The sequence below is a fragment of the Saccostrea cucullata genome, unplaced genomic scaffold (genome assembly GCF_032062105.1).
Source record: "Saccostrea cucullata isolate Sc308-1 unplaced genomic scaffold, CSIRO_AGI_Scuc_v1 ctg3606, whole genome shotgun sequence".
Classification (NCBI taxonomy): Eukaryota; Metazoa; Mollusca; class Bivalvia; order Ostreida; family Ostreidae; genus Saccostrea; species Saccostrea cuccullata.
In genome coordinates, this window is record NW_026931709.1 from 14,803 (window position 1) to 27,273 (window position 12,471).

Consider the following 12,471-nt stretch of genomic DNA (forward strand, 5'->3'; position numbering starts at 1 on the left):
TATTTATAATGACCTTGCTAAACAATAAAGCCTATCTTTGGGTCATACTTTGGTAGCTGCAGAATATAACTCTCTGTTGGAGAAAATTCGGACAGATAAAGAGGATTGCTTAATCAAAAAAGAGGTATCAGCACGGATGTGACCGGTCAAATAATCACATATTTGTCCTGTTTCTGGAATTTTTTTAAGATCAAATTACTGTTGAATTCCTTAAACCTTAATAGAAAAAAATCTACGAATAAATAATCCTGATGCCATTATTTAAATGTAACATTTTAGGATTAGCTCCTCTCTAAAATTGATGGCTGCTTCAGCGATTGTATAGCAAGGTATTCCACCAGGATTTTTTGCTTATCTGTTCTTATAAATTCTACAATGATCGATCTTGCATTGTATGAAATCGCACATTTGCCCCCAGCCAACAGACGTTTCCTACCTCCATCGCGAAAGAGTTCCGCTAAGTTAAGTAATCGCGATATCAAGTATTAGCAGTAGTTAATTTCAATTTTTTGACGACACGATGCATCCCGGTGAACTTGAAATAAAGATTCCAAAAAGTTTAGCAGATCTGTTTCATATTTGAATCCTTTAAAAGACCAAGACGTTATCTAACAAAAAAGCTTCATGATAAAGGTGATGACTTCAACTTTTCAAAAGTCAACTTACATGTACTAATGCAGCAATATACCTAACACATGCATTTATAGCTCTCAGTTGATTCGATACAGAAGACTATGGTCTACGCATGAACATTTTTCCAAAAAGGAGGTAAACTATTGGCGAGCAAGTTGAATATCGGCGGTCTCGTTTAAAAGCATCATTTCATAAGTACTTTGATGGAACCAATGACTTTGGCAGCAAATGCTATTTATCATTAAGTCAAGTGCCAACTAACTGTTTAGACTGGTAATTAGCCCTGCATTGATTGTCAAATGATTATTTCCCGTTATTTCCCTATCATGTCAAGTAGCACGCGACAGGTGTGACATACCGGCAGGGGGATATTCACTCCTACATGGCACCGAATTTCTAATTGGATTTTTAAGAGGCCCTTGGTTGTTGTGCTTCAATTTTTATTGTGAACATTTGAACCTTAATATTGTTAGTCATCTCCATATATTTCATCTTAGATTAGAAAGTGAACTATGGATATTAGTTAGATTACATTCTTGTTAACTAATATACGAATCAAATAGTTTCTAAATAACAAAATTTCAAGATTAATTAAATATACGTTTTACTACTACTTATTTTAAACTAAAATAAAGAATTGTCCATCAACATAAATTCTTACTTACTTTGTATTTGTGAATACTCTTTGATTTTTTTTATTTTCTGTGGTTCACTTTTGACACCAGATTCTTCTTTATCTCTCTCTTCGGGTTTACATTTTATTCCTGTCACACATATCGGGTTCTCTTCATCCACTGTTTCACGATTGAAGCTAGTCTCTGTGTCACAATCCCTTTTCTCTCCTGGTTCATCAGAAACATCAATTTCTAAATTAAAATGTTTTCTGTCTTCTTTTGCATTCTTACTATCAAACTCTGTGAAACTGTGTTTTCCATTTTTTGTAGATTTTTAAAGGTACATTCTTTTTTTCTGCATTGTCCCTTAGTTAAGGAAATTTTTCAATGTCTTTTTACTTTTTTAAGTTCTATTCCTTGATTACTTTTTTATCTAAATGTATTATTTAGTATTCCACTCCTGTTATGGGGTGAATATTTACAGAAATTATTCAACGTTATTCAATATTATAGATCCCATTCTAAACAATATCGAAAAACAAAAAAAAAGAATAATTCGAATTTTAACTAAACATACTTATAACTCCGTCTTCTTTTGGCAGCAGATTTTCACTTTCGTCTTCTAAAAATCACATAATACATATAATAGGTATTCAAATTCTTTAACTGTTTGTTAAACTTTCTAACTGCATAAAATGACAGAAAACTTTAATAATAATTTATCTTGCATAAAAATGAACATATAAAACAAGCTAAACGTATTACAAAGTTTACCGGTAATGCATATATAGAAGAGTAAAAACAAGACATACTCGAAATTTTATTTTCTTCTTTTCCTTTCTGTCTATGTTTTCTCTTCCTCACAACCCATCCTATTAGCAGAATAACAATGAATAACACAGCAGCAGCTGCTGCCAAACTTCCAAAGATTACCCGGATATGTGTAGTGTCATGTTCTGGTAATGTGGTTGTTTGAATTTCTATCGCTGTTGTGTTGTAAACTCTATGAATTGTTGTACTTTTGGAGAAAAAACCTTCTGGTGATTCTTCAGTAGATATATCCAATGTGCTATTTGATAAAGATAAGATTTATTTGCATATACTGACTACATGCAGCATGAATTCAAATTAAAAAATAAATATCAATTACTTACGCAGTTGTACATGATGGATCAGCTAGATAACAACTATATTTTGTACTGATGTTTTGGCAAGCAGGGTCTGAAGACAATCAATATTAATAAGATACGTTGTATTATAAAATCACATGAGCAAATAAGATCATAATTCAAACAATTGTCTTAAGATATCACTTTTTCTAAATATTGGAAAGAAAATAATCCTTACATTTGTAGATTTCGTTACTGCTGAAGTCTACATCTGGACAGCCCGAAACAAAATGGGAACAATTGTGTGTAAACAGTTTATCCTCTGCAGTCTTCAGACAATTACCTGAAAAGAATTAAAAGATATATAATTCAAAAGTTTAAAAGGATTAATTTCAGGATAAACTCAAATTACTTGCCAAAAAAAAAAAGATTTACATTTTCCTTGGTTAAATGCTCTATTGATATAAAATTTATTTGAAAAAAAATCCTTTTTGTTCATAAGCTGTACATAATACTGTTTACCATTGTAAACCCGTGGCCAATATTTTACCTTGGCGATACTGAAACGTATCAACATTATAAGCAAAAGTTGAATGGCGAAAATAAAACAACACAAAAATAAGCCTCCATACAGTATTGCATTCAAAAGGCTGATCTATTGTTTTTGTGGACATGTTAAAGGCGCACCTGGATTTCCTTTTTTGTTATGTCACTCTTGACAACGCACCTAAGTTATATTTAATTTGACATCAAAGGGTGCAATTTTCGTAATTTAAAATAGTCCCTATTAAAACTGTAGATATAAATAGAATTTCCGAAAATAACCCTCACCACTTTCTATAAAGCCCATGATACCATTGTGACAGAATTCTACCAGGCTTGTTGTCTCTAAGTTAGGGAGACACATATACTGATCATTTCCATACTTGTCACGACCACAGCCCAGTCGTGTAGAGGCTTCCACTGTCTCTGTCAGGTTTCTCGGACAATCTTCGACTGTTTTGTCCATAGCTGTTATAAGAGCTACAAACAATTCCTAAAAATAAAATGTGCAGAAATTTGAGTCTTATTAGTATTTTGATGATTTATTTTATTTATATTGTTAATCTTTTGTATTTTGACTGAATGTGACTACGAAATGTCCCGTCTGCCTTTAAATATGTGCATGCAATTTTTTTTTATCGATTTATGTTTGTATTCAATACCTAAGTGATGTTATTGTATAAAAAAAAAAACAAGAAGCCCAGGGCCACAGTGTTCACCTAGGCACATCAGCTAGCAAAAAGCACATCAGATCAGAACTGAAAGTTCACTGAGGTTGGGAGTAGGGCTTGAATCTTGACCCTCCAGTGGCCCATGATTCGAACAAACTAGAATCTACACTATCTGAGGATGATCCCATATAAATATCACTAATCAGGGCTTTGAAGTACTTGTAAAGAAAATTTTAAAAGGTTTCCCTTTATATTCCTATGTAAATCTTTGGTCGGCAATTTTGGCCCCATCCTAACGCCGGGGGTCATGATTTAAACAAATTTGAATCTATACCATCTGATGATAATTTTACATGAGTCTCATCTTTCCTCTCTCAATGGTTGTTGAGAACAAGATTTTTAAAGATTTTTCCTATATATTCCTATGTAAAAGTTTGATCGGCCATTTTGTCCCCACCCTAGTCCCGGGGGTCATGGTTTGAACAAACTTGAATCTTCACTATCTGAGGATGATACAACATGAATTTCATTTTTCCTGACCCAGTGGTTCTTGAGACGCAGATTTTTTTTTTTTAAAATGCCATTCATTTTTCTCTTATTCATAATTATCTCCCCTTGGAAACGGGCGTGGTCCCTCATTTGAACAAATTTGAATCCCCTTTTACCAAGGATACTTTGTAGTAAGTTTGGTTGAAATTGGTCAGATGGTTCTTGAGAAGAAGATGAAAATATGAAAAGTTTACAACAAAAACAACCAAATAAACAACGGACAAATTCTGATTACAAAAGCTCACTTGAGCCTTCGGCTCAGGTGATCTTAAAAAGGAAACAATTTTCTACAACGAAATGTTATGCATTTTAAACAACATTAATGATTTCCTTGTCTAATTTCCCTTACAACCTAGTTAAGAGCTCGAGAGAGATAGAGAAAAAAGAACTTTAAAACACGTATCGCCATTTCATTTTAATTATAAATTAATGCAGCACGTAATTTTTTTTTCAGAATGAATTGATACCAAAATGAGACATATACTTCGGATACCATGAGAAGAGGTTCGAAAATAAAACTAGGATGAAATACATTATCTTAAAAGAAATCACAAAATCCATTATCCTTATAATTAAACAGTAGAAAGAGTTTATTTAACCTTAGGAGTTTTTTTTAAACACAAACACTCTGTGTCGCAGCCCCTTCTTGTGGATATTTTAACAACTATTTCAAGGGCAAAGCATACCTTTATTACTATATTAACAATATATATTGCAATAGGCAGCGAGCGTCTAATTATTCTTTTGAATATTGAATTTCTCTCTCTAAAATGGCCAATGTGTACATGCAATGAATAATAAAACCGAAAGTAAATTTTTGTTTCTCTTTTGAAATGATAATTTCAAAGACAATATTTTAAAATACATTTCTTGGTAACTATTCACCACAATAATGCTTCTCTACGTCTCTTAATATATTCTCTACAGATGTTTTCCATCATCTCGTAGTGAGGTATTTCCCATATATACAATGGCGTTCAATGATGACGTTCACCTGATTTTTAAATGTCCCACTTACATGTGTATGGTGCACACCTTGGAGATAAAATCACGGGACTTATTCTTAGATTGATTGGTTGTATTTTGTTTAACGCCGAGTCGACAATTTTTCAGCCATATTTCGGATGAATTATTCCTAGACATTATTATTTAAAGTGACTATATCAGTCAAAATCATGGTTTCTTTTCAGATATCTGTAGCATAGGTCGAAAGAATTATCAAAATTACGAGTATTTAGCTAAGATATGACAATTACTTTGCGAGAAATGTAAGTGTCGGAAAACAAAGGTTTTATCTACCGTTTCGTTGTTTTCGTGTTTGTCAAGGTCAGGCCACTCTTATTTTAGCCCAAACTTGTAAACAACATACAACTGGAATATGCAAAGGTGATAAATATGTTTTAATACTTTTTTAAAAGATTGCATTCTTTGGTCTACTTACATTCATTGTATGTAATTGAGACTATGGAAACTATGGAAACTATGGAAACTATGAAAACTAATTCAACTTTTCTGCGCATGTGCATTGGGAGGATGAAGAATTAAGGACGCTCTTAATACTGCACACTCAAGAGCTCTATTAACTGGGTGGTTTTGTGCAGATAGAGTTACCTTACCTTAGATTTAAGTTTACAGAAATTGTTATTTACAGTTAATTACATGATTTGTAATAGAGCAAAATATTTTAGCATTATATGAGACCAAGAGTAAGAAATTTAAATAATTATTTTCAATAGTTTTCCCCGTCTTATTAAAGAACCGTGATTTCTGCTCAAAAATAGTCCATTGTCTTTGAACATTTTTCCTGCGCAAATAATGCCTTGTTCACACGGAGAGTTTAATTCGCAGAATTAATGCGAAATAAACTAATTCGAATTAAATTGCGTTCACATGACAGCTAATGCGAAGTAAACTAATGCGAGTTAAAATTTTACTTCTGCAGCCTTGCGTCAGCACGGCTATCATGACGTAATTTGCAAATCACGTCACCTTCTGCAGAAGCATATCCATTTGACATAATGTCACAGTGTCTGTACACACATTTTATGATTAACAAAATTTTCCTTAGTTTTTCACTCAAAAATAGCACAAGTACCTATAGCTAACCATCTACAGGTGGTATTTGACTAAATTTTGCCATTACGCATGCGTCATAATTTAATACGAATTAAATCCGCTTAGCGTTCACATGGAGGTAATGCCAAGTAATTTAATGCGCAGTAAACTAATTCGAAGTAAACTAATTCGCATTAAATTCTCCCTGTGAACGCTAAGCGAAGCTAATTCGCAGTAACTTTACGTTTAATGCGTTCGGGGCATAAGGCACGTACCGTATGTTATAAATGAATGAAAATGTCTAAATATGCATATCTTTATATGATATATTTTTCTCTAAGTCTACAAAACAGTTTCTGTTAGTGTTTAGAGCTTCCTTAAGGTCAAGATCTAGTAAATGAAAGGTGCCTACAGATTTATCAAATTTGAGAAATAAATTCATTTATTGATGCTTTTCAACTTTAGCTTGGTCAAAATAAGGTGTTTCGGGGCATAATTTTTAGGTAAACAAGATGAAAAACTGTATTTTTAACTGTCATTTTTAATGAAAAATTAAGAAAACAGGTCATGAAAATGGGAGTTTTTTTCGTATTCGGCAAAGGAAATGTATCCAAATTACCTACAGTCTCTCAGAAAATGGAAATTAGTATGTTCATGGCCTCTTCTTTAAATCAATATCAAATTTAATATATGTATCCGGTTTACTTTTCATATGATTTTGAATTGGATGACTTGAATATACTTTATTTTCTACGTAACTCTGCTAAAGCCGTAAAGAACGGGAAAAAGAAAGTTGAAATTGATTATGACGTCATAATGGATCTAGCACCCAAAAATAAGTCTCAAATTATTTACTAGATCTTGACTTTAAGTATTATTTTCGGTCTAGGATATACTGAAGTTATTTTTACTTTTATTTTTCTCTTTAACATTAGCATTTTAGGGTTTCGAAATCTTATACTTTTAGCAATTGAACAAAATTTTCTCGGGTCATGTAAAAATTCTACATTTGTCAATTTTACCCTTTGTGCTTCACATTGTCTCTTTAATCAATGACAAAGGAAAAAAAACTTTGAAAATTTCGAAACAAATTGTTCTCACTGTATTTAAGATGATTTTTTTTTTCAAAAAAATTGGTACGTATTAACTAATTTAAAAAAAACCAGTTTTGATCTTTTAAAAAATAAGGCGAAACACAAAGTATTCATAACATAAAATAATCTCAATGGTGAACCCCATGTCTTGCACATAGCATAGATTCTTCAGAGAAAATTCAGCTTCATTATTTTTCTCGATGTTTTCTTATTCTTCCTTCTTGGTCTTGTAATCAGAACAGTCTGCCAGTAGCTTCACATTCATTTTTATTTAAAGAATATATTTTAAATGTCCCACTTACCTATGCATGATGCACAGCGTGATGAAAATTTACATGATCTTATTTTGGTTGTGAATATACATGTATAACCATTTCCTCAATAATAAACTTAAGAAAATAAAGCTTTCAAAACATTGACAATATTGAACGTATTTCATTTATTTACTAGGATGAAAATGAATATATCATATGAGGTATTACGTAGTAAGTTACTGTAATAAACAAATCAATCTTAATATTAAAAAAAATAAACGGAACACAAAATTTACATAAAATAAAATACCCTTAATGCTGAAACATATGTCTAAAACATAGCACAGAACATTTTAGACAAAACATATTTAGCTATTTCTTTTTTTTTTTTTTTTTCTTTTTTTTTTTGTAGATGCTTTCTTTTACTTCCTTCTTGATTTTGTACTCAGAACAGTCACTCAATAACTACATATTCATTTATTTAATAGAAAATATTGATTAAAATTCGGGTAAAACAACAACAGACATCAAATCTGAACAGCTTTTACCGCCTAGATTATGACAAACTAAAGAACATAGAAGACACAACTAAGGTTACCTTATTATGGAAATGTTTTGCTTCTCTAATTATTTCACTTTCTTTAAGAAAATTGAAAAGTCAATTAAAAGAAAAATCCTACGATAAGCACGTCTATAAATTAACTAATCTAGTTACTAGTACTGTAAATCCAGTTTTGATACCAGATTTAGTTTAGTGGGCTGAACTTGGGGCATGTTTGAAAAAAATATTACATTTAAAAACAGCAGATTGTTGTGAAAATAGATAATTGTGGTAACATCTCTTTGTTGTATACATTGAAACATACAGGTGTAATGAAAACGTTGGATGGGATAATAATTATACAAAGAAATAGGTTTGGTTCTCTAGCGAGAATTAATGTTTCTTTGAAAATATATTAAGGTCACAGAGTTCCTTCTAATTGCCGTTTTATAGGCTAGGTATTGTATGTTAAGATTCAATGAATAGTGACAAGGTGGGGGATTCCAGATTTCACCAAACGTACAAACGTTGAATATTATATACATTGTATATTCCCTTGTTTAATAAATTTTATCAACATTTCAAAATAGTGCAGAGAGAAAAACATCTCCTTTTCAAACATAGCCAGATCATTAAATTCTTTTCATAATAAATCTGTCAATTTTAAATTTGTGATTGATTTCTTTATTAAACCCCATGAATAGTCGGAAGTTTGTAGTATCTTAAAAATTCCTTGCTTTTAAATTTATCAAAAGATTTGAATTAATTTAGGTTTACTTATTGTAATCAATTATTGTCCTCCGTTAATCTTAAAATCTGAAATATTGATTAATAATGCTCAGTTTTTATCATGACTTGGGAGAGGTAGATATTGACCAATGAAAACTGTGAAATAAAAGATTCTGTACCCGCGGAGAGTCACTCTACCTCTTCTCTCAACTACAACCTTGCCGGACGGATGTTTTTAAGTTTGTTATTTACCTCCTCCCGACCCATCGCTGCCATATATTTTGATTTTTATTTTTCATTTTAGCCTTTTTTTAAACTGATTTTTATGATTTTTTAATTATGTCTAAGTTGTAACAAAAAACATTGATGTACTCACCCATTGTCGACCGAGAAGTAACTAAAATAAATAATGGAAATGAGTCTTGATCATCAAACTGCTTCAATATGCGTGATAAAGACATGCATCTGATTGAGACGAGAGAACAGAAGATTTAAAAAGCTTCCTGGTTGGATGAGAATTGAACAAAAACGATACCCTTTTAAATTTAATTATTCCTTAATTAATTGTTGGCTGCATAAAATATTAATAAAAATCAAACTCATGTATCATCTATTTTCAAAAATGCTTTTGACTACATTATTGTGAAACACAAAATGTGTAACGTATGTTTTGATGCGATAAGTAAAATTTGATATTCTATAACAGGGACCTGTCGTTTTTTTATAGTAAATGATAGGCAACTTTATATAATAAATATGAAAAACATTAATATTTTTAAAGATGTACTATATGGATAGACATTCTGATGTAGAACCTTTTAAATATATAGCTCATCTTTGATTCTGAATTACTTCTTCCAGTTCAATATCCAAAACTTTAACTTTTACGTATAAAGCAGCTCAGTCCTCCGGGCTGCAAATATTAGGAATTTGGATTATAAAAATCAATTTAATGTTGTCGTTAATATATTATTAATAATATCAGAATGTCAAAACATTAATAGCTGTCACAAAAAGGCAAAGCATATCAAACTGTTTAACATACATTTTATTTATTTAAGGAGGATAAGATAAGGTGGTTCAGTGTTAGAGGATTGTGGACAGGGTTCTGACAATTTACAAGACTCAGCGAAATTATGTAAAAGTGGTTGACGTATCACACACATCTCAACATTTTGTAAAGTAATTGGCTTACAATCAGGCCAAAAGAAATAGTTAAAGTGTTTAAGATCTTTGTTAAGTCAATGTCCATCAGTATATACAGTGATTTGATATCTTAGTATTGATATCATACCATAGTTGATCTGACATCGACAGGGTCTCTGAAACTTCTATCATACTTTACCCATCCAAGGCATGAAAATACCTTACCAAAAAGGTTTGATATCATTTTTGATATAAGAATTGGAAAAAAGTGTTGAATACTAAAAAGTTTGTAAATTCATGTAATTCATAACCCCTTTTAAAATTTCTTTACACTTATTCTTAAAACATCATTACAATATATTTGGTCCCTTGGACATTTTCTTGCTCGGAATAAAATTGAAAAGCCTTTTCTTATCGGAAAGGATTAGGTAAAGGAATCGACATACGGGTTATTTTTTGAAAAAAAAAAAAAAGAAATGAATGACATCATTATGTATCTTTGCCGGCAGTTGTCGTCTTTTTGACCACATGCTAATTATTATTTTTTATTTCATTAAGCTTATATAAAAAATCGAGTTGAATCACAACATGTGGTTCAGAATCTATAGAATAGGTTACAAAGTGTACACCTATTGTCAACTAACAATGATAATTGCTATTCTTATATCCATACGAAATATACTGGTGAGCTTGACCACAGATTCTGACATCTGGTTCATATTTGGATATTTTACTTGAAAAAAAAAAACGTTAATGGTAATCTAAGAATTAAGCTCTTTGATAAACATTTTCTGTCGACAACTTCCTTTAGTTATGCAGCGATATACCTTCATCACCTGCGTACGGAGTTTATATATCTAAGTTGAGTTGAGATACAAGAGCATGCTGTATGTATGAAAAAAATATTGAACGAGGTTAATGATTGACATACAGGTTGATGAAACAAGAATATCAGCAGTTTGTATAAATTCATCACTTTGTAAGTTCTATTACCTTTTCAGCAAATACAATTTGTCATTGAATCAAATGCTGACTGACGTAATTCATACTAATTGTTAGTCTATTATTAATACAATAAATTGTCGATGGATTTTTCCGTTATTTCCCGAGCATGACAATGAGCACACGGCGGTTGTGGCTGGTCGGCAGGAAATACTAGCTTCTCGATGGCACCTGATCTCACCTCTGATGTTTTGGAAGTCCGTGTTTTCTCTGCTCCTATTTTGTCTTGTTTTATTGACTCTTGAACTTGAACACTGTTCGTTATCTCCATATCTGTCATCTTATACAGTAAATGTTTTCTATGACAAAGGAAGATTAAAATCTTAACAAATACATACATTCTGTTGAGATATACTGGCATTTTTATACAACGAGTCTTAGACCAGAATATTTAAAAATCAAATTTATTGACAAGTTCAAGAGCGCATGAAAGAGAGGATTCTATACTTTGTACAAGGGCGACTTTATAAACTACATACTTTATAGACTATATAGACTATGTACAATAGTCTACATTCTATTAAGTAAGTAAGTAAATTTTATTTATAGTCGGCATATATATACAATCAACAGGAATAACATGAGAACATTTTAACAAAAAACTCCAATGATTCCATGACTGCTTTTTCTATCATAATACCAATGCTTTCAGAAAAAAGTACAGATAAATCGGGTCCAATAATGTCCATCTGTCTACAAACACATCTGATATTTTTTGCAAATGCTCCTCGTAATTTATGACCACAAGCTGTCAATAAGTATTTACCAAGAGATCATTTTTTGCATCTTTTGTCCTTTAAAATTAATTCAAACTTGAAGGCGAGCAGAACTGAAACAGAGCAAAACTGAAGAAGATCAAACACGGAACTCTGCAAAAAAATAGCTTTCTTCATTTAAGGCTGGAGAAAAAAGTCAATTATTTCACTATTTATCTTATTCTTTCCCGATCTTGATTGCGGGTAAACAGCAAGTGTGACCGGTCGGCAGCCTTGGATGCTCACTTCTCTATCATATGGCACCCGATCCTACTTCATGTTTTGGAGGTCCATGTTTCACCTGCTCCTGCTTTGTATTGTTTTAAGAACTCTTGATCTTACTGTCCTTTATCTCCATATATTTATTTTATTCATTTAAAAATTACCTAACTATTCGCAGAAAATACATTATCAATTAAAATACGAGTATATCCTATGGCACGCCCTTTTACTATTTATTCGGAAAATAAATTTTATCTTCAAATTACAGAGATATCTCTCATTTTAGAGAGATATCTCTTTAAAAATAGAGATATCTCCCAACTGAAAGAGATATCTCTTATTTTTAAGAGATATCTCTATAAGAAAGAGATATCTCTTTAAGTTAGAGAGATATCTCTTATACTTAGAGAGATATCTCTTTTACTTTAAGAGATATCTCTTTCTCCTTGAGAGATATCTCTTTCGTGAAAAGAGATATCTTTGAACGTTAAAGAGATATCTCTTTCATCTAAAGAGATATCTTTTTCACCTAGAGAGATATCTCTTTCACTTTG

At 31.4% G+C, this 12,471-nt stretch overlaps 1 protein-coding gene across 1 annotated transcript; it reads right to left on the reverse strand.

Annotated features, from left to right (window-relative positions):
* Positions 1-1,298: 1,298 nt before the first annotated feature.
* Positions 1,299-9,059, reverse strand: LOC134233332 (uncharacterized; the record flags this gene model as incomplete). The annotated part of the gene is made up of 7 exons (XM_062715295.1): positions 9,045-9,059; positions 3,188-3,392; positions 2,595-2,699; positions 2,402-2,468; positions 2,060-2,316; positions 1,825-1,869; positions 1,299-1,499 (listed from the first exon to the last, which is right to left on the reverse strand). Coding segments are annotated over exons 1-7 (895 nt in total), but the record flags the coding sequence as incomplete, so codon positions are not given.
* Positions 9,060-12,471: the final 3,412 nt, after the last annotated feature.